General features: G+C 43.0%; 2 protein-coding genes across 3 annotated transcripts; one reads left to right on the top strand and one right to left on the bottom strand.

Moving 5' to 3' along the window:
- The first annotated feature begins 2,470 nt into the window (after positions 1–2,470).
- Positions 2,471–5,633, top strand: zgc:171929 (uncharacterized protein LOC100124596 homolog). The gene is made up of 4 exons (XM_041052384.1): positions 2,471–2,601; positions 2,736–2,968; positions 4,718–4,907; positions 5,132–5,633. Exons 1-4 carry the CDS (start codon positions 2,502–2,504, stop codon positions 5,452–5,454), a joined length of 846 nt encoding a protein of 281 aa, XP_040908318.1. The 5' UTR covers positions 2,471–2,501; the 3' UTR covers positions 5,455–5,633.
- A 3,208-nt stretch (positions 5,634–8,841) lies between these two features.
- On the bottom strand, positions 8,842–23,909 carry LOC121191229 (myotonin-protein kinase). Of its 2 annotated transcripts, none has more exons than XM_041052382.1 (15): positions 23,568–23,909; positions 15,916–16,007; positions 15,674–15,757; positions 15,377–15,472; positions 15,116–15,264; positions 14,904–14,997; positions 14,602–14,799; positions 14,162–14,410; positions 13,928–14,007; positions 13,727–13,823; positions 13,382–13,542; positions 12,879–12,976; positions 10,352–10,419; positions 10,023–10,097; positions 8,842–9,566 (listed from the first exon to the last, which is right to left on the bottom strand). In XM_041052382.1, exons 1-15 carry the CDS (start codon positions 23,734–23,736, stop codon positions 9,465–9,467), a joined length of 1,812 nt encoding a protein of 603 aa, XP_040908316.1. In that variant the 5' UTR covers positions 23,737–23,909; the 3' UTR covers positions 8,842–9,464. The 2 variants fall into 2 exon arrangements, with proteins under 2 accessions (XP_040908316.1, XP_040908317.1); XM_041052383.1 differs by having other exon boundaries at positions 12,879–12,973.
- Between the last annotated feature and the right edge of the window lie 282 nt (positions 23,910–24,191).

Genomic DNA, 24,191 nt, shown 5'->3' with positions numbered 1-24,191 from the left:
TATGCATGTGTTTCCCTGGTGTAAGTGTAAGCAGACAGATGGGGAGTCAGTGTTACCAGGGAATGTGGAGAATGAAGCGTTCACTGTCTGAGGTGAAGCGGTTTTTGATAAAAACCTGTTTGTTCCTCATGAATTAGGAAATTCCCATATGGTTCTAATCATCAAGAGGATGGAACTCATCATTCTCATCATTCAGGAATAACAGTGATTGACAACTTCAACAGTTCTGTGGCTATTTACCTTTTTTAAAAGTAGAGAGATTCCAACTTTTGGATAATTAATCCCTTTTTGGCCAGAAGGCCAAATAACATTTGCCTCCTAAATGATGTATGTATGTATGTAGTTCAACCTAAAGTTATTGGAGCTTCCAGACTGAGAAGAGCCCCCTGGGAAAGCTCTATGTACACAGTATTGATGCACACGTTTGTACTCCACCCCCCAGTGAAACTGTCTCACCGTGGGAATTATTTCTGTAACTGATGTAAATACACTCTGGGTGTATTAGATAGGAAACACCATGCTGTTAACGGCTAAAAAAAATGGTGGAAAGCAAACTGAATGGCTAAGCAAAACGGGAGCTGTCTCACAATACTCTCACACAGAAAGATGATATAAAGACTGGATTAGTGTTAAGGCTGCTATTACAAAGATGCTATTATCATGTAAAGTGTTACATGTGTGTTGATTTAAGTTGCACCGTCGTAGTCAGTTTTAATAGCTAAAGAAGATCAGCAATTACTCAGCACATACAAACACACACATGCACGTATACACACACACACACACACCTTTTTCCATCTAACTGAAAAAGACAACAAGGGTGCGGCTGACCATGAACACATCAGCAGTTAAGCATGGACTTATATGTGTTCATGTTCAGATTATACACTAAATTCTAAAATAAATCAACACGTGAACTTGAATGAACAAAGAAAAACAACCCTGCCACAGAATGAACAGTCTTTGGCAGTGATTTCCAGTCACTGACACATGAGGTCATTGGCCTTTATTATCTGTCAGTGTAATCATCAGCTGTATTTTATTAAATCCCAAAGCCAACACAGCTCAGTGTGTCCAGTTCTAAAAAAAATGAAAGTGTGTGGACAAAGAGCTTGAAATCAGACAGATGTCACTTGAGGGCGGCTTTTTTTTTTTCTCCATCTTTTACAAAGAGGAGCTGCCTTTTTACCATTTCATTTTCATGCTGCAGCACACTGGCTGGTGTTTTGCATACAGTTAGAGCTCAGCTCCGAAGGGCAAGAACACACAGTACAGTCAACAGTCTCCTGCAGGCTCTTTAGGAAACGCTAACACTACGTATCAGTCCGAGCCATCTTACAGTGTTAAGAGATTTATTCTCAAAAAGAACATTTCATTACTTCATCTCAGGATGTTTCCACTTACATAGATGGATATTCTGAACATAATGAGCGTTGTAAATCAGATCCTCCTGGAGTAAATAAACAAATTCACTTGTCATACGTGCTTATGAAAAATCATTTTCAGTGACTTCAGTTCATGTCTAATAACATAATATCATGTAAACTTTACAGTTCTCCAGTGAGCCTCCAGCAGCTTTAAAGGAGAAATAATATTTCCTTCTCTCCTATATAGCAATTTGACTACTGTACCAACACTTGGTGTACCTAAGTGTGTTTATGCTGCTGTACAGTTTGTACTCTGATGTTCTTGGAGTGACCTCTATTGCTATTTGCATGTTGGGGTTTTGTCTCGGGCTACATTTGTATTTCCCGTGCAGAGTCCAGTGAAATAAGATGAAGATGCATGCAGTTCATTTTCCTCTTAAGTGAACACCGGCTGTGCAGACGATTGGACGAGGCCGAGCCATGTTCTTTCACAATACGCCGTCGTTCATCAGCAGAACTTCATTTAATTAAACATTAAAGTAACACAACTGACAGTTGGGCTGCAAGGGGCTGCTGTCCATCCCAGCATGCACTGGGTGAGTGGCAGAACACACAACAGGATAGAAAGTGCCATCGTGTGTGTGCAATTATGTAAACAGCAAAGTGCGTGAATGGCCTTTGTATGTATTTTCAGAAGCTCTGTAATCCCACCATACAATTGCAACAGAAAGAGGGGGGCGGGGTGGGGTGGGGCGGAGAAAGAGAAAGGGCTGATTTACCTAGCAGTTAAAGCTGTGGCTCCTCTGTGCTTGCTCCTGTTACTCAGACCGTGCCCTTTGTCTGGGGCCAGGGCTTGGTCTGGGGCCAAACTTTGCATGTCAAGGGCCACTTGAATGCGAAAGCTCCCTGGATTCTCACTACCTGACATGCAAAACTGGTGGGGGACCAGTTAAAATGGCGCACGCGCACAGTCAACACAGGTGTACTCCAGTCAAAACACTGACTGCCTCTTACTCCCACCCCCCACCCCACCCTCCACCCCCCTACAGAGCTCAAAGAATTCACTGCTGATGACAGGTCACGTAGATCAGTGGTAAGAAAAAGAAGAAGAAGAAGATCAAGAGCAATCTGAGGATGCCGAGGTCTTTCCTTATTAAGAAGAAACGTGGGGCATGTGGAGCCTGGCAGTGGAAAGAACCAGAGCATCATGAGTGGAAAGAAGACAATATAGAAGGTAAGAATTTCAAGTACCTTCTATTTTCAGCTGGCAAAAGTAACCACTACCATACAAACTGGGTTATCCCTGTTCAGCTGTGACATTCCCATGCAGTGATTAATCTGACCTTTACTTCATTTGCCCTTTGTTAGTGAGTGAAAATGCTAAGGAGCAGATTTCCTGCAGTCCTGACACCCAACAGCCTTCCACTGTGCCTCAGTCAGCAGCCACCTTAGGATACGGGACAGCAGCAAGAATGAGAACGCCAGTGCCTATGGCCGGATCAGGGGGAGCAGGGGCTGACGGCAGGCTGGACTGGTCCACACTGATGCTCCGAGGCTCTTTCTACCATCCCAGTACACTGGCACTGGTCAGCAGAGCAAAGGTAAGGTCAGACATTTCCTGTATGGTGTCACTCTTATTATATGGAGTTATCCAAAAAAAGCAAACTGTTGCTTATCCTGACCACAAGACTCAAATAGGAAAGGAAAAGAAAAGACAAGAAAATGGCTTTTAGGACCAAAGACCCCTTGGTACTGAAGTGAATGCAGCGTGAACTGAATCAGTTGTGTGGACATAAGAGCTACTCTAACACAAAGCGAGCAAAGAAGTGTTTAGTCACTTCTGAGGCAAATGATCTGAGATTTTTGACTTGTGATTTTACTGCAGTGTAAAGATGGAATCCACCTTTACACCATCTCCTCCATCTCTGTTCAAAGAAACAAGACCTGGTGAGATGTGCACAGGAGCTAGGTCTGGGGTGGAGCCCCCATTTTTCAACAGTAGATACTCAAAGTGTTCCTTCCCGGCTGTTCTCATCCGTCTTGTCCCCAAAGAAAACAAATCCAACGGATATTAATTATTTTAGAATAGTAACACGAACATCAGCTGAAGGCAGATGTTATCACTAGATGAGATCAGACCCATTACAATTTGCTTATATACAAGGACAAAGCAAAGATGAGACTAGTAATAGATTATACACCTGATTTTAAAACATCTAGAGGACCCCAGAGACTAAACTCTGCTACTTTTTCTTATTGATTTTTGTTTTTCTTATTATACTTTTTTTAATCCCTTCAAAATTGTACAGTATACCCCAGTTGGTTAAGTAATGCAGTCAAGCTCTGAATATTTTTTTAAGTTTTTAATTAGAATGTTTAAGTAGAAAAAGGTACTGGGCTAACAGTTCTTAATGGCTCCACCCATATCACCAAACAATACAAAAATAAATGAACAAAAGCTATGAGACAATTTCACCAATACAATGGAGATGAAAGGAATTTAGATTGTGGGTTGGTGTTAGCATAAAAAAAGGACATTCAGAAAATTCGACAGCAGCATCTCTTTCCAGAAGTAGTGCTACTGTTCCCCTGGACAATCCACATCCAACACAACACAATGGTTCTACTGAAGAAACAGTCCCTATGAAACCTAATGGGACAGGGGCTTCTCCTCCTCCTCATTTATCCCAGCTTAATTTCTAGTCACCACACAGCGTGTTGCGTATTTTGTGGAGCTGACAGGGCCACAGGAGGACACAGGTAGAAATGGCCTATGAAAGGAAAAAGCTTAGACATACAGAGCTGACAGCAGCAGAAGTGCTGGTTATAAATCTTGGGTCCATCCGGTAGAGGGTGACTGTAGGGGTTTTGTTGGCCCGAACACTCATCTAGCACTGTCGCCTCACTTCTAGGTTATAATCCTCTGGCTGGGGCTTTTCTGTGTGGAGTTTGCATGTTCTCCCAGTGCTTGCATGGGTTCCCTCCAGGTACTCCAGCCTCCTCCCACAGTCATGCAGACTGGGTTCGCTGGCGACTCTGGATGGTTCATAGGTGTGAATGTGAGTGTGAATGGTCGTTTGTACCCCACCTCTTGCCCAAAGTTGGCCGTGACCCTTCAGAGCATGAGCGGTATAGATAATGGATGGATGGATGTTTTGCTCAGGTGTGCTGGCTAGCTTAGCATGCTGTGGTTGATTCTGCACACTGTAAAGCCAGGTCATGCTCTTTGCTTGGATGAGTGTAGGATAGATGACACATCAGTCAGAGCAGAAAAAACTCCTGATGCTGCACATTGTTATCACATTGTTGAAGTTGTTAAGCAGTTTTGTGTACTCGTCTCTCCCTCCCAGCCCCGTCCCCGTAATTCCCCAGGCTCAGGCGACTTTGTGTGCTCGGTGTGCCACAAGGTTTTCCCTCTGCAGCGCATGTTGACCCGCCACCTGAAGTGCCACAGCCTGGTGAAGAGACATCCTTGTCGATTCTGCGGCAAAGGATTCAACGATACCTTCGACCTCAAAAGGCACATGAGAACACACACAGGTCAGGAATGAACTCTACACACACACACACACACACACGTAAGCTGTAAGACGTACTTAAAGTATGAAAAGTAAGTACTCACTACGCAAAAGGGAATTAAGATCTAAAGGGAAAAATCTTGCCAAGATCTGTCACGCAAACATCAATCTGGATGTACATACATGTATGCATCCACCCGAACACGCATGGGAAAAAAATCCTCTTTTGTCTTCCCCTGGCTGCAGGTATACGTCCCTACAAATGTGAGATGTGCGAGAAAGCCTTCACACAGCGTTGCTCCCTGGAGTCCCACATGAGGAAAATTCACGGTGTTCACCAACAGTATGCGTACCGCCAGAGACGCTCCAAGATCTTCGTGTGTGAGGACTGTGGTTACACCTCGAGCCGCCCCGATGAGTATTTCCTCCATATGAGACAGTGCCACCCTGGCAGCCCCGCCCTGCGCAGGTACTACCGCCGCCAGGCCCACGAGAGCGGCGGCTTTGCATCAGCAGACCGTAAAGTCAATCCCTATTTGCTGTACTCAAACCCTGCATATTATATGTAGGGCTCATTCTGATTGTTAGCTACACTCTATTGTAGCTGTAACCTTAAACAAAAATGAAGTTTATTAGTTTTAATGAAGTTTTCAACTGTAACTGTAACACACTGGTCATCTATGCATGTACTCATATGCATGTGTTCATTCATTAGCTTCTATTTTGAATAATAGTTTTTATTTCTTGTACCTGTTTTATTTATTCATACTGTCATGTTTTCTTGCTTTGTGTCTACTGTTAAAATAAAAAAATCTAATCTTTTGTCAAAAACAATTCTTGATGTTTTAATTGCCCCGTTATATGTATTTATTTCATTCTTAAAGAAAAAAAAAGAAAACACAAATGGCTGCTGGTTTGCTAAGAATTAAGGTTTGCAGCCAAGTGTGAGCACGTTGGTGTGAGAAACTTCATGTCTGAGACTGCCCCCTGTTGGCTGGGAGTGAGCTGATGTTCTGGGGTCAGTGCAGGTATGATGGAGGGTGACATTGATTGTCACATTGTCTTAGTAGAAGACACAGCTAAGATAAAAGGTGAAGAAAGGATCTTTTGACTATTTTGGATCATAAAACATTTACTGATACTGCTGGATAATTCAGAGTGTGTTTGCCTCTCACCTGTAAATAGAGGGATTTGTGCCACACTGCAGGTTATTCTTCACACTGAGACTGGAGCTGTACATTTGCAGGATCTGTCTTCTTGTTGATGTCAGAGAATCAAACAGTCTTTGTTTCATCTGGTAAGAAAAGTGAATCCAATTCTAAAAACCATTTATTTGCACTTGTGACAATCTACATTATGTTTTTTCTTCTCACCACTGTACTGAAACACTTGCATTTGCTTAATTTCCCTGAAATATTTTTGAGCTTTCAGCAAAAACCAAAATAATAAATCAGACTGAAACCACATAGTGACTGAACCTGTCCCAGTCCATGAGGATGATTTGGAGCTGCTGTTCTCACCATGTGTGAGGAGTCTCCTGGGGAAACTTTCCTTTGTATGGTAACTGATGTTATTTTTTAGACAAAGAAAATGTAGCTCTTTGAACACATTGCAATAAATAGAACAAAAGGAGCTGACTAATTATGCAGCAGGGAGTGAAACCTTGAGTTCCACGAAATGCTTCATCTAAATCAATAAGCAGAATCTTTTGGATTCTCATTTAATCAAACAACTGCTGACTCTTTTACTCTCCAGAACCATCTACAGGTTTCTCAGTCAGAGACGCATCAGTTTGGACATACAATAGGTAACATTTTTTCTTGAGGTTAGGGCTGTGGAGGAAGCTGTCCCAACCAAAAGTGTTGGCATGAGTATCAGCATGGTAAAACGTTCTCATCAGGACCATAGCCATCACTGAGGAAACAAACCCTCAATATTCTTACATGGAATTTGGAATGAGTTTTGAAGTCTGATCTGGGTAAATTTAACACAGTCATATTTTTAACTGTAACTGTTTTATTGCTGGTAACATAGGGAGAAATTTGAAATAGCATGAAGACTATTGTTTAGGGAGATTATATTTTATTTATAAAACTACAGCCTTGGTTGTGATTCATATTCATGCTACCTGCTTGAATATGAATGGATGTTACTCCTCAGCTAGTAGCCACAGAGCTGTGAATGAGCTAGTTATTAACCACGAATGAAACAGCTGATATCAGTCAGTTTATATAAGTATGACTTTAATCTTCCTGAATTATCTCTGTGTTTCATATCTGTCTTAACACACTAATCATTTCCCATCCTAACTCTCCGATCTTTGTGCAGCACACCTTTCTGACTGTAAGAGCCTGTGGTGGTATGTTTTTTAAATTAATATTCATAAACCATTATAATACCAAAAGTCAGATATCATGTCCATTATTAGTAACCTTTTAAATACTAAAACAGGCACAGCAAAACATGCCTATAGTTGTGCAACACAAGTACAAACCACCCCTGGTGCAGATACATTGTACACGAGAAAAATCCTAGTCACTGTAAAAATGACACAGTGCCTTCAGAAAGTTTTCAGACCCCTTCCCTTTTTTCACTCTTTATTGTGTTGTAGATTTAATTGCAAATGGATAAAACGTCCCATATCTTTGCCCATCAGTGCACACTCAGTAACCCATTTGCTTGTTTGTTTGTTTTTTTGAGCAAGTTTAACAAAGGTCAGAATCTGAAAGCTCTTAAGCTGGGTGCACACTACAGGTTTTTCAAATCTCAATTGATTTTTTATAGGTGTACCAGGTAGTCAAACTTCAGGCATATCCTGAGGACACAAGGGCCTGGATGACCTGTAGGTCTTTACTTCTAAACTCTCTGTTGATTGCTTTACCTAGGCACCCAGCTCTATTGTAAAGAAACTTGGGGGTCATTTCATCCTGTCTGAAAGGGATGCTGAAAAACTACTCCATGCATTTGTTACCTCTAGAGTGGACTACTTTACTTCATCATTATCATCCCAGCAACTGTGAAAAGCCTCCAGCTGATCCAAACCACTGCAGTGTGAGTGCTGACAGGAAGTACTGTAGAATGAGAGATCATATTTCTCCTGTGTTAGCTTCTCTGCATTGGCCAGAATTCAAAATCCTTCCCCTTACGTACAAATCCCTTAACGAACAAACTCCATTGTATTTTAAAGACCTCACAGGACCCTGTTATCCAAAAAGAACACTTCACTCCCAAAATGCAGGCTCACTTGTGGAGTAGAATGGGAGGCAGAGCCTTCAGCTATCGGGCTCCCAGCTTGGGTTCTGGGGGCAGGTACTCTCTCTCTCTCTCTCTCTCTCTCTCTCTAAATGTATCAGATCAGGCTTAAAACTTTCCTCTTTGGTGAAGCTCACGGTCAGGGCTGGCTCAGGTGAGCCCTCAGCCGAGGCCGTTGGGAGAACTCCTGTGATGCACTGAGCACTTCTACTCTCCTAATGAAATGTCCTCTTTCTCTCTCTCTCTCTCACATGCATATGTCACACTGCCATGTCATTAAGGTTGTGTCTCCTCTCTCTCCTGTAGTTTGTCCTTTTCCTCTCTGTCCTCCAGACGGCCGTCCACCCTGAGACCGTCTCTGTCTCATGGTGGGAACTGTTGGGTTTCTCTCTGTAACATTGTCGAGTCTTGACCTTACTCAGTAAAGTACCTTCAGATAATTTATGTTCTGATTTGGTGCTATATAAATCAAACTGAATCAAACTGAACTGGACTGAAGATCTGTGAGGAGAACTGAAGGTGACTGTTCACAGAGGTTTCCAATCCAATCTGACAGAGCTTCAAAGGATCTGCCAGGAAGAAGGAGCCGGCCCAAACTCAGGTGTGCAAAGCTTGTAGAGACCCACCCAAGAAGATTCAAAGCTCTAACTGTTGCCAAAAGGGCTTCTACAACTACTTCCGTATTAAAAGAATTCTGAAAACAAGTTTCACTTTGTCATTATGAGTGGTTTAAATCTACAACACAGTGACGTTTGCAAAAAGTGAAGGGGTCTATAGACTTGATCTTGGTCTGAAGCCACTGTAAATGCACCCATATAATCGAAAATGCCTGAATGTAGTATACTCATGGAGTGAACGCCACTTTAGGTGTGTTCTGATCTGTACCAGACTCAGTCTTCACACACATTACGCATTGTTTGAAAGCTCTAAATCTCCTGATTCTATCTGTGCAAAGCATTTTAGGATCTCTTTATATTCCGTTTTTTGAGTCTTTGAGTCAGTGTGTTCTGAACTCAGTGCATCTCTGTCGTGACTCTCAGTCTGGCAAGCAGGCAAGGTAGGTCAGAAAAATGTCCTCATCATTTCTTCCTCATTAGCTCCCCAGCAGTCTGAATTGCCTTTCTCATCGCATGAGCTGGAAAACTTCATTTTTTCTTCAAATCTCCTCCAGCACTAGTTCTCATTAGGAGCATTGCAGCCTTTCAGCCTTCCCTTCTTCTTGGTGAAGAGGCTGAGGAGAGGGGCCAGGGAGTGAGCATGGAGCAGGGGCTCAGTCCTTTGTCCTGTTGTGATGGGAGAAGTCAGCAGGTGCCACCTCAGCGTGCGCTCAGGAGAGCTCAGTATAACAGTGTCTCTCCCAGGCTTGGACCTCCCCCCCTACTGCACACACCAGCAGGTATGACTCACTCGTCACCTGTGGCAGGTGAATCTGGAGGGCAAAACAAAACAGTGTCATAATGGTGTTAGTGCAGATCCTGTGATCTAAACACAATTTCAGAGGCTTTTCTACAATGAGGACAAACATTTCAGGCGTTAATTAAAAGAAGATAAAGTCTGTTGATGACCAGTGGAAAAATATGGAGTGAAACTAAGTTGAATGAATATGACTGATGTAGGGAAAATAAACAAATAAGAGTTTGCTGATGCTACTTTAAGCAATGCATCACTGGGATTCAAATAATTATATAATCACACTTTTGCTTATCAGACATTAATACTTTTGGTGTTGCTACCTTTCCTTAGGTAAGTAAAAGTATTGGATATTTCTTCTGCCACTGATGATGAAGTAATCTCCCACATACAACTACAAAACACATCAATGGCATGGAAATGTCAGCACTGTGTTCAAAACCTCCTGAGTTACAGTTTTGGATTTTGTCTTTACCCTGTGGAACAGGAGCAGGTGACGGTTGAGAGGGATCACTAGCGGGTAATGGCAGGCTGGGGGCGCTCTCCTCCTCTGTAACACATGCAAGTCAGCCCATTAAATGGATAGACAGAGAAAGAGCTTGGCCAGCTGTACACATTTCATGTCATTTATAGACGCTCTGTTTGCTCATTATCAAGCCTGGTCTTAGTTACTTCTGCAAAGCTTCTGCAAATGAATTAAGACACTCACACGGGTCACATGCTGTTTAAAAAGTTGTAAAGTGTTTTTGTTTTCCACGTCAGGCAGAGAAAGAGAATATGGAAGTGGATAAAAGATAGGCTTACATCCCCTGGTGCGTCCACACAGTGGGCAGGCAGAGCAAGAGATGCTGGACAGATACTCAGCTCTGGGACTGGAGGAGAGAGAGGAACGTCAGAGCCCATGATGTGCGGCAGCACTGTTGCAGGCATACAGCCTCGGGATGCACTGCTGGCTTGGCCAGATTTGCAGTAAAGACAAAGAAACAGAACAGAACCAAAAAACACTACATATTTGTGGTGATGAAAGTGGGATGAGTGTGAAAAGGAGGGAGAGAAGGACTGATGGAGAAAGCAGTGACTGAGATTGCAGGCAAGCCACTTGACTGCTGTGTTTTTACCATCACACGGGGAAGTGAGGTACGTTACATGCAGGAGCTGTGGTCATTGTTCATAACATCTTCATCCATCAGTCCAGCCGCAGCAGGAAGACCCTCATCGCTGCATCTTTAAAAAGCGTCATGATACCGTATTGATTTATGGAAGCGGGCATCCAAGTTCCAGCATACCGAGGCTATTCTTAGAGCGGGTATTTATCACCATGTTCTGACTGAGGTCTCCAGTATAAGCAGATGCTGCTGAGACTGTGCAGCACAGTGTTTATTCAGAGTGGCTCATATTGTCTGGAACTCATTCCACCTCACATTTATGTTGTTCTTAAGAGACTCGAGACTGTAAAGTAGTACTTGGGTTGTGTGGATGTCTTTGTGATTAGGTCATGTTACTGAAATACCTGGTTTTTGGAAAAACAGCCTGAGAAGATTTTTTTTTTTTTTTTAAACCAAGTGGGTTAAATTTAAAGCCACCGCTCTACCTCTATATGGCCTTGGCTTTCATGGATGTTTGTTAGTTGCATTGTAGCCTGCATTTACACTGGGTACGGAAAGTATTCAGACCCCCTTAAATTTTTCACTCTGTTATACTGCAGCCATTTGCTAAAATCATTGAAGTTAATTTTTTTTCTCCTCATTAATGTACACACAGCACCCCATATTGACAGAGAAACATGAAATTGTGGAAATTTTTGCAGATTTATTAAAAAAGAAAAACTGAAATATCACACGGCCATAAGTATTCAGACCCTTTGCTCAGTATTTAGTAGAAACACCCTTTTGAGCTAATACAGCCAGGAGTCTTTTTGGGAATGATGCAACAAGTTTTTCACAGCTGGGTTTGGGGATCCTCTGCCATTCCTCCTTGCAGATCCTCTCTCGCTGGGCCATTCAAGAACAGTCACAGAGTTGTCCTGAAGCCAAGCTGTGTGCTTAGGGTCATTGTCTTTTTGGAAGGTGAACCTTCGGCCCAGTCTGAGGTCCTGAGCACTCTGGAGAAGGTTTTCGTCCAGGATATCCCTGTACTTGGCCGCATTCATCTTTCCTTCAATTGCAACCAGTTGTCCTGTCCCTGCAGCTGGAAAACACCCCCACAGCATGAGCTTCACTGTTGGGACTGTATTGGACAGGTGATGAGCAGTGCCTGGTTTTCTTCACACATACCACTTAGAGTTAAGGCCAAAAAGTTCTCTCTTGGTCTCATCAGACCAGAGAATCTTATTTCTCACTATCTTGGAGTCCTTCCGGTGTTTTTTTTTTTTTTTTAGCAAACTCCATGCAGGCTTTCATGTGTCTTGCACTGAGGAGAGGCTTCCGTCGGGCCACTCTGCCATAAAGCCCCGACTGGTGGAGGGCTGCAGCGATGCTTGACTTTCTAGAACTTTCTCCCATCTCCCGACTGCATCTCTGGAGCTCAGCCACAGTGATCTTTGGGTTCTTTTTCACCTCTCTCACCAAGGCTCTTCTCCCCTGATTGTTCAGTTTGGCCGGACGGCCAGCTCTAGGAAGGGTTCTGGTCGTCCCAAACGTCTTCCATTTAAGGATTATGGAGGCCACTGTGTTCTTAGGAACCTAAAGTGCAGCAGAAATGTTTTTTGTAACCTTGGCCAGATCTGTGCTTTGCCACAATTCTGTCTCTGAGCTCTTCAGTCAGTTCCTTTGACCTCATGATTCTCATTTGCTCTGACATGCACTGTGAGCTGTAAGGTCTTATATAGACAGGTGTGTGGCCTTATCAAGTCCAATCAGTATAATCAAACACAGCTGCACTCCAATGAAGGTTTTCTTTTTATTTTATTTTATTTTTTATTTTTTATTCTATTTTTTCTACTTTATTATATTTTCTGTTTGATTATTGGATTATATATATATATCCTAATCTTCTTTGTTTAACTTCTCCTTCATTTTTCACTTGGGAGTGTATAAGTAACAAAAGAATTTCCCTATGGGGATTAATAAAGTTTTTCTGATTCTGATTCTGATTCTGAATATGGGCTGCTGTATGTACATGAGTGAGGAAAAAATGAACTTAAATGATTTAAGCAAATGGCTGCAATTTAACAAAGTCATAGAATAAATTGCTTTCTATGATGCTAGGGTTTATGTGCATACTACACTGTGTAAAGTGAAAGACAGAGTCCAGTCCAGACTGTATAGAGGGATGATTATGTTGATGATGAAGATGATGGTGTGATGAGGAAGCAGGGGTGTTGATCCCTTGCCTGTTTCCTTGGGGGCTCTGCAGTCCTGCATCTCCCCCTTCAGTCTCTCCATTTCTTTCTCCAGCTCACAGTATCTCCTCTCTGCTTCTTGTAACCTGCTGGTGGATAAAGAAGGAAAGACTGTGAGTATCATGGTCTCTTCATATGGGTGTTTTATTTCATCAAGCGAGTGATGTCACTGTCACCCCAATGGATGTCACTCCTGCCTCCAAACATCACCTCAAAGGTTTTTATCTGGATCTAGGAAATAGGACTACGTCACTTCAATATTAAAATCAGTTTTAGAATCAGGCAATGGAAGACAACCGGTCTTCCACTGTCTGATTCTAAAACTGATTTTAATATTGATTTGTAAAGCCATGGCAGTCAAGAGCCCCCGAGGCTTTGCAAAGATTCCATTCCAGAGTGAGGACTTTAGGTAAAGGAAAAACCAACATAAAGTGTCGCAGTAAGATTTGCACTCAGAAAGATTGGTTAAAGATGGTTTTGGCGTTAACTGATACCGCTGTAAGTCCTCATCGAGTCCTGATATTTCATCAGTCTCCTCCTCTTCCTCAGTGGTGGTGTGGCCAGATGCAGTGCAACCTTGTTCCAGAGTCAGTGGGAGCTCCAGCAGCGCAGGTAGGTTGTCTGGTAGAGCATCTGTGAGATGCAACAGCTGGTTCTGAATTCGAACCACAGGTGGATCAGACCCAGTATAACGAGGAAAACAGGCTCAACAACATTCGAAAATACATCGCTGTCGTCTAAATGCTGCATTTGAGGTTATGAGGTAACTGATGCAACCTGACAAATGGACAAATGGACGTTCTGACATTTGTACGGTCTTTAGGGTGATGATGTCTCACCAGTTGTTCTGGTGTGTACAGATTCTCACTCTCCCCAAGCCTTGTGTGGTCAATCTGCATCATGATGTCTTGACTGCGGTCGATGGCACCCGTCTGACTATAAAAGAGACACCAATTAAACACTACCCAGGAAGACTTTGTATAGAGATCAGTAAGAAACTGTTTTATGCACATAAATGGTTAACTGTATATTCAGTTCACCTGGTAGCAGTATAAGAATATCCAACAAAAGCCAAGTGGACTCCTATTGGTGCTCTGTCCATTACATCAGACAGTGTCTCCTGCAGAACAACAGTTGGAGTTATCTTGTTAGAAGTTGTGCATTTGGCTTGGAGCCACATTATGAGCAAGCTAAAATAATCAACCAAGTTTCACTCAGCCTAGGCTCCAGTGTAAGTGCATGGCATGGAGAGTAACATTATCTAAAGACAGTACCATTTCACTAAGACAGTCATCCAGAATGTCAAAGTTAGACGTGTCAGTTGGATTTGACACTTCAGGCAGGAAGGGTGCAGTGTGTTTATGTAGGGAGCCCCAGTCTAGTCCGCTGAAAAACAGGTGGCTCCTGAAGTCACTGGAGCCCTTCCTCCCCAAACGGATTTCCCTCTCACAGATGAGTCCAGTGATGAAGGAACGAGCCTGGTCTGAAATCTCCGGGCCAGAGGGAGGGAACTCGAAATACTCCTGGGGATTAAAAAAACAATTGGCATAACCCGATGACTGACACAATGTCTGGTTTTTACACTAAGACTTCTGATGCCACTGTATCAGCAGGAGATAGATAGTCTGATCTATAAGTGTTTGGCACACTCTTCAAATTGTGAAATTCTAATTTTAAACAGTTGCTTGCAGATGTCGTCAGCGTGTTTATGTACCTGAAAGTGGATGATCTTAGCATATGTTTCGGAGATGGACTCTGCATAGAAGGGTGTGCTCCCCAGCAGCATTTCATAGGCACAGATACCCAAAGCCCACCAGTCACATTCAGGTCCATAACCTCCACCTCCCTCCACTGCTCTTAAAATCTCTGGAGACAAATAGTCAGGGGTCCCGACTGCTAGGGACGAGTGCACCTGCAATGAAATCAATAGGTTGATGGATTTTCAAAAACAAAGAAGGAAATATAAAGGACATATTTCCAACATTTATTCTTTTATAAATAAGCGTCAACTCTCACCATCCCGTCCTCTAGGAGCCTCAGACAAGAACCAAAGTCCCCGAGTCTGATGTGTCCGTCAGCTGTCAGCAGGATGTTGTCAGGTTTGATGTCTCTGTGTAAGGGGGATGTCACTGAGATTAAAGGTCACATTTCATTTGTGAAAAACAAATGCACAAATGTGGAAATCAAAACGATATGAGAGCCATTCTTTAAAGAAGACAATAGTCTACCTGTGAACGTAACCCAGTCTGTGGACAGAGTCAATGGCCATGACCATCTCAGCCAGGTAGAATTGAGCCATGTCCTCAGGGATCCTGTCTCCGAATTTACTGAGCAGAGTCAGTAGGTCGCCCCCTACATAGTAATCCATCACCAGGTACTGAGAGAGGGTGAATGAGTGAGGAAAATAACAGTAGGATTAAAGGTAAATACAACATACAACTAACCCTAACCCCCACTTGACATTGATGAGCGAGCTTGTTCATACATACCAGATAGTTGTCGTCCTGAAAGGCATAGTGCAATTCTGTGATCCAGCGTCTGTCACCCTTCAGTAAAACCTCCCTCTCCTCCTGGTAACATGCTGTCTGTGCAAGACAAAAACACAGAGATGACTGGATAAAAGCCACAAGTAGAAAGACGTCCACTTTAAATCAAAGGGCATCTCCCTCCATTCAACTTTCCTTCCTTTTTTATTTTTTATTTCCTTTTCCATCCAGCATAAACAGGAAGGGAACTGGCCATTTTCTTTGTCCTGTAAGTGTGAGCACAGATCTGTTTGTATGTACCTCTCCTCTCCTCAGCATGTCCCACTTATTCATAATCTTCAGGGCGTACACTTGTTGTGTACTCCGCATCCTCGCTACAGCAACCTGCGACAGGGCCAAGACAGAATAACCACAAGAGAACGTGTAAAAGTATGTGAAAGTTTGTAAAAGCACCTAAACACATAATTCTTATGAAAACAATTCCTGTCAAGCCTTAGTTGGATACTGCTAGAAAGTTGAATTCTTGCTCCAGACCTGCTCACCTCACTGAATGTGCCTCGGCCAATCACCTTCAGGATGTGAAAGTCTTCCCTTTTGATGCGAGTCTTCTTCACCTGCCTCACTAAGGGCTCAGCTGTTAATGGAGGAGATGAGAGAGAGAGATCGTGAGTGCCAAAACAGCGTTCGCCTAAATATCAGAGCGAGAGAGAGAGAGATGGGAATGGCGGTTTGATGGCCCAGCAGGTGGATTTGAACCCAGAAGCTTCTTGCTGTGAAACAATAATGCTAACTACTGCACAACCACAGTAAAATTTAAGTGTTGAAGTCGCTCAAATTCAATTGATCGTTTTCAAATTCAGCAACTTCAGTCACCAAAGTTCAAATAAAAACTTCAAACTTCAACAGATTTTTCAACACCCTGCTCCTGGTCTTTATGCTAAGCTAAGATAGGTAACACCAAATTTAGTTCAGCTTAGTTCATGCTTTCAAGAGAGTAGGTGGCGCACTGGCCAAATACATTCTAGTTTCTGCAGTTGTATTACTTTTTCCATCCTGACAACAACACATCTGCAGGCCTTGTTGTGAAGTCCTGGACTCTGCACCTGCAGTATATTATGATATCATGATGGAAGAATAAAGCACATGGATTTTAGCATGCTAACCCTAGCTAACAATCAATATGGGTCATTGGGTCAAATGGGAGATTCCAACTTTCTAATATGACTGACTGCACCTCGCCATCTTTGCACAGCGCTCACTAGTGACACCTACTGGTAAAAATAATGAAGGAAAGCCAAATCGGAAACAGTCACATGTCACAGCCATGGGATAAATTTGTAATAATTTATAATATAATCATTTGTAATAAAATTATAAATGGATTCATTTAAAAAAAAAAAAAAAGCTTTAGGGGAAACTGTTGTGTGAACTGAGCACACACTTCTCCACCACTCAGCCAGTCCTTCCAGACTCCGATTAAATATTTTCATGCTGGATAAAGTGATGAGTTGAGGTGTGAACACATTCGTGCAATGATTTGACCTTCTGAATGTGTGGTGATTTTATTTTTGTCTCTCAAATGACAGCAGCCTCCTTTAACCTGTGAACATGCACACATACAGTTTTCTGCTCTCTGTGTCCTTCTAGCTGCACAGAAGATTCTGATTGCCATAAAGGGAGTTCCTCTTCAGCGGAGCAACTGTCTGAATTGGAGTTGCTCCGCACAGCTAAAAATAGCAGCTATCATTTATGAATCGAGGCAAGTTTTCCAGTCCTTTATTTTTATTTTCATTCCCCTCCTCCTCACACAGTGAGAGGAATGCAAGAGAGGCAGAGGCACAGTGTAAACTGTTTTTAAGATGAGGAAAGAGAGCGACTTCAGGAACACACACTCACTGTAGCCGCAAGAGCTAAAAAGTTTCCTGAAGTAATAGGATGATTCATCCTGTGAAAAGGATCTTTTATGCACTGCAAACAGTATACAGTGGCCCTGGGTCAGCCAAGCCATGTGACCTGTGCTGTGTCACAGCCTTGTGATTTTTGTGATGCTGCATTTTACAGGGGAACACGCAGGAATCATTTGGATGTCATACAGATCACTGAAATTTGCACAATTACAGAGTATAATCAATTCACTTTCATGTGAAGTTAAACAGGATGAAATAATAACGGCGCTCAGATTCTTGTAACATGATTGCTCTGTGTTAAAGATAAGTAAATTACAGTATCATCATCATTTCAGTGCATCAGCAATTAAGTTGTGAGGGTGAAGGGAGAGTTTCTGGATGCCATTAATCCTTTCCCCCGCTGGTAAATCACTGGGGATTGATGGCATTCCTATTTAGGTTTTTTTTTTCCACAAAAATTTAAAAAACCTCTTGTGGTGTCTTTTAACTGCTATTTCACTCAGGGAATATTATCAGACACACAGACAGAGGGCATCCTCACACTACTACTGAAGCAAGATGACCCAGAGGGGCATGGTGACAGAAAGGTCCTGTCAGTTTCAGTTGACTCCAATCAAGCACCTGAGCAAATTCTGGAGTGTAACAGTGAAGGATCCTAATACTTAAAGCATGCAAGCATGCAGGGGTCTGAAAAGTCGGAATCCTCTCTAACTTGTGCATGTAGGCCTGCTTGTGTTTATTCAAGACTACCCCTGTGAGTGCTCTGCCAACCCCTCTGCCAGCTTCCTGTCCACATGGATGGAAATTACTCCCCTCCGTGAGGAACGACAGAGCAAATAGATGGAGGGCAAGGCTTTACCAAATGAATCACTTGCTGATATTTCTGTTTTTCATTTGCATAATTCATCTGTAGAACGGAGACTGCTGTAAATTAAGACAGTGAGACACAGTCCTTAATGGGACATACAACAGTGAGAAACAGATGTGAATAGCTGAGGTTGTCTTGTGATCGGATCTTATGACTGCACATGCTGATGACTCAAGGCCATTCACAGAATCTGTATGTATGTGTGAACAAGAAACATCTTCAGCTGCTTCTGTATCAGGCTGAAAGGCGGCCTACACAGACTGCAACTTTGCTTCTAAACAGAACCACCCCCCCAGAAAAACTGTGTTCCATTGCATCCTCATATGATTCTTAAATTCACTTTATTTTATTTCTTGATTGACATTGCAGTATGAATATTTCATATTGCTGAATTTCTATCATACACATTTCTTTGCTTTTATGTGAAGGATTTTTTTTTGCTGAATTGCATTAAATGTACTGTAGAAACTATTTGTTATTGTTATTATTATCATTTATGTAAAACAACATCATAATGATCACTGATCACCTTTGTGTCATTTTAGTAATCTATGATTTTGTGTGTAAGATTATGAGTGTGAGTGTTTCTGTGACTTCCTGTACAGACTATGAAGGCTGTTGGAAACCAAGGACCCTACATATTAATTTTTATTTTTGAAAAAACAGCCACACATCTTTCCTAAGAATATGAGTAGAGTGGTGGTTTGCTCTTGTGATATAACTGTGATATAACCAATCCCATAATGCTGTGAGCACAAAGGACACAGAGCCAGATTGGAAGCAGTAACCCGCATTTTCAATTTATCATTGAATTCGTTCGTTTAATTGGTATCAGAAAAAGTAATAATTTGATATTTTGAAAAATGACGAATACTGTATCCAGTTATTATCCAGGGCAATGATCAGCCAATCCCTAATTATTATGGGTCCAAGCCTGGGATCAGGGGTAGCCTGCAGGTAGCTTATAGAATGTTGTATGTGTCAGACAACAAAAATGACATATGTCCACCAGAAGGTCGTGCTATAATCACGGTAAAGGGCCAGTCACTCCCACATTGTACATCACACAGTCCAGAACATGTACATACATACAACCACGAGCAAAAGTGATATTCACCACATTGCTGTAATTTGTACTGTACATTTTCGTTTTTGCTAAATGTTGGATTCACCAAGTCACCAAAACATGATGATACGCTTGAAACCAGCAGAATGATGTGTGCTGTTTTTTTCTGAATTTTCATAACAACATTTTTATTGTTGTGAGGGTTTTAAGGTTAAGCGGACAAAAAACAAACAAACAAAAAAAAACAAACAATTTTGCACATGTCAACAAAACTCAACAACAACAATCACTGGTCAGTGCTGCTCAGAGCTCTGCACTGTGATCACAGTCACATATTCTACCCTCTACCCCAAGTCTAATGTTTATGCCAGGCTAGGTTAACCATGCTTTCTTGAACACTCCACTGGAACACCCATCAGAACCATTCCAACCTTGGTGGAATGTTGTCCAATCTCTGTGCTGCTCTCAACCTGAGACTTGCCCATGCAGGTCCAACTTGCATCGCTTTGATGGGCTGCTGGGTGCGACTTGTGCTGGGTGCTTGGACCCCAGTCATACCTGCCTACAGGTCTAGTTATCATTATTCTGATTATTATTAAAACAGTATCTGAGCAGATTAACTGTTACACATGCTCGAACAGACAGTTGTCATCTCTGTTGGCACTTTGCTTTTACTAATGATATTTTTGAGGCCATAACATGGCAAAGAAGAAAAACAGTGATGGAGTCATTGCTAGTGCCTGTAAATGTTGACTCTGGCTTTGTACCCATCACAGACCTCTCTTTGCTAGGAAAGCCATATAGGGAGTGACCAGCCCATAAGCAAACCTGACACAGACAGGGGTGGAGGGAAAGCTACATGAAAACAAAGCTGCAAGAATATCCTCAAGTTTGTCATATTCGGTTTTGCTAAATTGTCTTTGAAATGCTTCTCTGTCTCAGACTCAGCTCAAAGTCTCTGCCTCAATCCACGAGTTCTTATCATTTTCTCACTTGCCTGTTGTGATAGCTTTCATAGGGACAATTTCTTCAGTAGAAGGTAAACTACTGACAGTGGTGCCTGTGGATTTTCCAGAGTAATGTTTATACTGATTCTGTAAAATCAAGTAGTTGTTGAAAATTTCAATGCACAAAGCACAGAGCAGCACAAACATTTCAATCACCTCCCTCTTACTGGGAGGTGGAAGCAGAAATCTCTTTAAAATACCAAAACTGTCTATCTGCATGGTTTGACACCACCAACAACTCTTCTCCCCAAAAGTAGCTCTGGTTCTTGAACCGGTTCCATTCAGGACTCTTGGAAACTTGGTGCTACGTTGTGAGCCTGCCTGGATTTTCACCAGTTTTGAGTGGAACCATTGTAATCAGGGGTGCATCGTGAACAGAGAGTTTTGCACAATTGATGTTGTCATGGTTTGCGCTACAGGTCAAGGCAAACCTGCTATTTTTTCTGGCTCCGGGTGGAAACCAGCTTTGTGGGTCCTGAACCAATTTATTTTTGGTTCAAATACTCCGAGCAGTTCAAAATTAGGTACGTGAACCAGAAAGGAACATGTTCCATGCTGGTGGAAAAGGGTATAAGTGATGGCACTGATTCTGCCACTGATGTAACGAAGACAAAAGAGTGACAGGTGCTCGACTGTGGAACACCTGCCACCTGTTGAGTGATTGATCTGCTGCATGTCAAGTTAGCAGAGCTACCTTACACTGGTGCAAACTAGTGCCTAAACTAGCCCTGCCATCAGGGGTGGTCAGAGGGTACTGATGACCCCACTCCAGGCCTGGGGGGGGGGGGGGTCATGCAAAGGTTTACGGTTGACCTTTAAGTGGGATCAAGCACAACATTTTACTTAGGGACCTGACAATACAATATTATTCACATAAGTAAACAAAACCATAAAAAGTTTAATTACCATAGAGTCACTACATGTAAAGTTTGACCTGCAAGATGGGCCATTTTAGTTGTCAGTGAACATTTTAGGGTTAAAGCATGATTTGCCCCTGCCTTTGATGCCTCTATAAGCCTTGCCAGGTGTGTGAAACAGATTTACTCTGAAGCTCAGGCTTCAAGTCCACCTAAACCCAGAAATCTGCTTCATCACAGATCACTCGGACACTGGAACCTCATTCCCGGACACATGCTGTGGTTAAATTTGGAATGTCTCATTACAGTGGACACATGATGCCCCCCCCCCCCCCCCCCCCCCCCCCCCACCCCCCACCCCCACCCCCAGCTACCAGACAATACAATAGATACACACACACAGTCACAGTCACATGCTTGGACAGATTCTGTCAATAACAGAGAATGAGGGAGGACAGATGGGGTGAAAGTTGGGCGGGGTGATGACTTGTCAACAGTCCACACACAGTGGTGGCAGGCAGCCAGTGATAGTACACTGGGCAACATTTATTAGCCAATGTGTAAATGTATGTGTGCGTGTGTGTGTGTGTGTGTGTGTGTGTGTGTGTGTGTGTAATTGTCCATAATTAATAAAAATGTTAGTCATGGCTGGAAGACACATGCTGAAACCAAAAAATGTAAGCAGTGAATATGATCATTATTATCCATTATTATCATGTGTCTGTTCTGCATGTCCCGTCTCTGAGTCATGGGGTCTTTGTGACATGACACCAGTCGGTAAAGCCTCTGGGAGGCTCGCTGGGGGAGGCAGAGAGTCAGCAGAGGAGTGCTGACTTTCATGACCTTGTGGTGTTCTCTGGTTGCTTTTTAGCTCCATGTATTCTGGGTCACAACACAGAGGTCGCTGAGGCAGGTTCTGTGTGGTCGCTCAGCTCAGCTCTGAAATGCTCTTCACTTCCTTCACTTCGAGTGCTTTCACTGTGCTGTAAATCCCTGGAAAATGTTGAGCTTGTCTGTGTAAATCTTTTTAATTTCTGCTTCATAAATTACAACAGTTAACTTCATTGCATAAATCAGTGTATCAATCCTAAATGCACCGAGAATCATAAAATGTAAAGCTTCACTGGCCATTGACGGAGCCAATCCCTGCTGAACGTTGGGGAGAGGTGGGGTACACCATGAACAGGTCTCCAGATTATCACAGGGAGGACATATAGAGACAAACAAGCATTCACACCTATGAACAATAGAGTCACCAATTATTGCATGTCTTTGGACCGTGAGTGGAAGTTAGAGAACCTGCAGGGAACTCACACAAGCACGAGGAGGACATGCAAACTCCACACAGAGGAAACTTCTGGGTTCGAGTCTAATCACTGTACCACCATGAGGGAAAGATCTTGGTTTTGGAAAAAGAGCTGTACTCTAGTTAAGGTATCTCTATGCAACAGGTGCCTAAGGGTTTGGTAACAGAAGCAAATGGTGAAGCACAGGGAAGGCTGCTAACTGCTAAGACCCGTACAATAAAAGCATCAGTCATTTCGACGCGTTCCCCCAAGTGACATAAGTTTATGTTCAAGTGACAGATATCTCTAGCAGCTGCATGAATAATGACTTTGGTCCGTTGAGAGCAAAGGAGGTAGACTGAGGTTACAGGGCTACAAGGTTCCCTGAAGGAGGAGAAAGATGGATGGATCAAAAACATCATCCTAGACTGTAACACATGAGACTGCTGTTCATTTCCTGTTTCCTACCAACAGTAGGACATTTGTTTCTTTTAACCATGACCGCAATCGTTATTTTAACCATGATCCACGATCTTTCCCTCAGCCCTATAACCATAAGGTTTTTGTGCCCAAACCTTAACCATAGCCATGTCAGATTGGTCACATTGGTAAAAGTTCTGTAGGCCAAAGATAAATGATGTCATCCTGCCAAGAGGGGGCGTCAGACCATGAGAAGGACACAGTACTTCCTGCATTGGCGCTGAATGTTTGGCACTGGATGTAAACTGTGATCTGCAGAATCATCCAACATGAAGTTAGTGGCCAGCCTGCAGTAGTGAGTAGATTTCTAAATGAGAGATGACACGTGACTTTATTTTAAAATTCTGCTTTGCTGCTTGGGAATTTTTTGGTACTGGTTTCATAAGACAGACTTTGTCCGTGGCTTGAGTCAAACCACGGACTTCACGGATTCATCCACTGCACAAAGCAGTTTCATGTCACTTCTGCTTACTCATCAGCCGGACTCACAGATACTTTTTCCATGACAATGTCTTCACTGCCACTGGTGCCACTGGTCAGCCACTGGTCTGACTGATACCACAGATACATGGCTCTCAGTTCTGCATAAGCCTGGGTCACACATGGTGTTATGTATGGCGAGTTTCGGGAAACGCATCAGTCAACCAAAAAAAAAAAAAGCGACTTGACACACAAACAAACAAACACACACACACAAACACAGACATAAGGGCGAACACTCACCCCACTGCAGGAAACCGGAGACATACTTCTCCCTTGCAAAGTGTGAGGAGTAGAACTCCTGATAGACGCCCACCAATAGATCCAACAGGGTCTGGAGCCCAACAGGTCCTGTGGTCTGGGGGCCCTCGGCCCGGTCAGGCGCACCACCGAGGCCAGGGCCGGTCGACATGACGCCCAGTGGGTGAGGTGTGTGTTTAGAGGTTTAGCGTTGCGGTGAAACCCTGGTGTCCATGGGGTGTTTGGATTTACAGTGAGACAAGCTGGATCTTCTTTTCCCCCCTCTTGGTTTACAGTTGCTCTGGTTGGTCTCTTGAGAATCACATTTACAGTCACAGGCCACCCTCACTCTCTTTGGCCGCACTCCCCCCCCCACCCCACCCCCCACAGACACACAAACTCTGTCACTTTTTGGATCTCGTTCTGGATCACCACCTAACCCCACCCCACCCCTCCCCCTGCCCCTCCTGACCTGCCTTTTCCTGTATACCTGCCCTGCTTCACCACTGTACAGTGGAGTGTGTGTTTCTCTATGCAAACATCCTCTTTTAACTGCCCATGTTCTCTCTTCTTCCCATCACTTCTTGTTATCTGTCACTGTTTTTTTTTAATCTCCCCTTTTTGTCT

This window comes from Toxotes jaculatrix, chromosome 12 (genome assembly GCF_017976425.1).
Source record: "Toxotes jaculatrix isolate fToxJac2 chromosome 12, fToxJac2.pri, whole genome shotgun sequence".
NCBI lineage: Eukaryota > Metazoa > Chordata > Actinopteri > Toxotidae > Toxotes > Toxotes jaculatrix.
Note: the sequence above shows the minus strand (reverse complement) of the source record. Positions and strands in the feature narration are given on the sequence as shown.

Excerpts from the sequence above, each read along its gene's own strand:
- zgc:171929 (XM_041052384.1), top strand. The coding sequence starts at position 2,502 with ATGCCGAGGTCTTTCCTTATTAAGAAGAAACGTGGGGCATGTGGAGCC. Across the intron at positions 2,602-2,735 it reads GAAAGAAGACAATATAGAAG|TGAGTGAAAATGCTAAGGAG; the intron begins GTAAGAATTTCA and ends GCCCTTTGTTAG. Across the intron at positions 2,969-4,717 it reads CACTGGTCAGCAGAGCAAAG|CCCCGTCCCCGTAATTCCCC; the intron begins GTAAGGTCAGAC and ends TCTCCCTCCCAG.
- LOC121191229 (XM_041052382.1), bottom strand. The coding sequence starts at position 23,736 with ATGTCGACCGGCCCTGGCCTCGGTGGTGCGCCTGACCGGGCCGAGGGC. Across the intron at positions 13,824-13,927 it reads TATTCTTATACTGCTACCAG|TCAGACGGGTGCCATCGACC; the intron begins GTGAACTGAATA and ends TCTCTTTTATAG. Across the intron at positions 10,420-12,878 it reads CAGAGCCCCCAAGGAAACAG|TCCCAGAGCTGAGTATCTGT; the intron begins GCAAGGGATCAA and ends TCTCTCCTCCAG.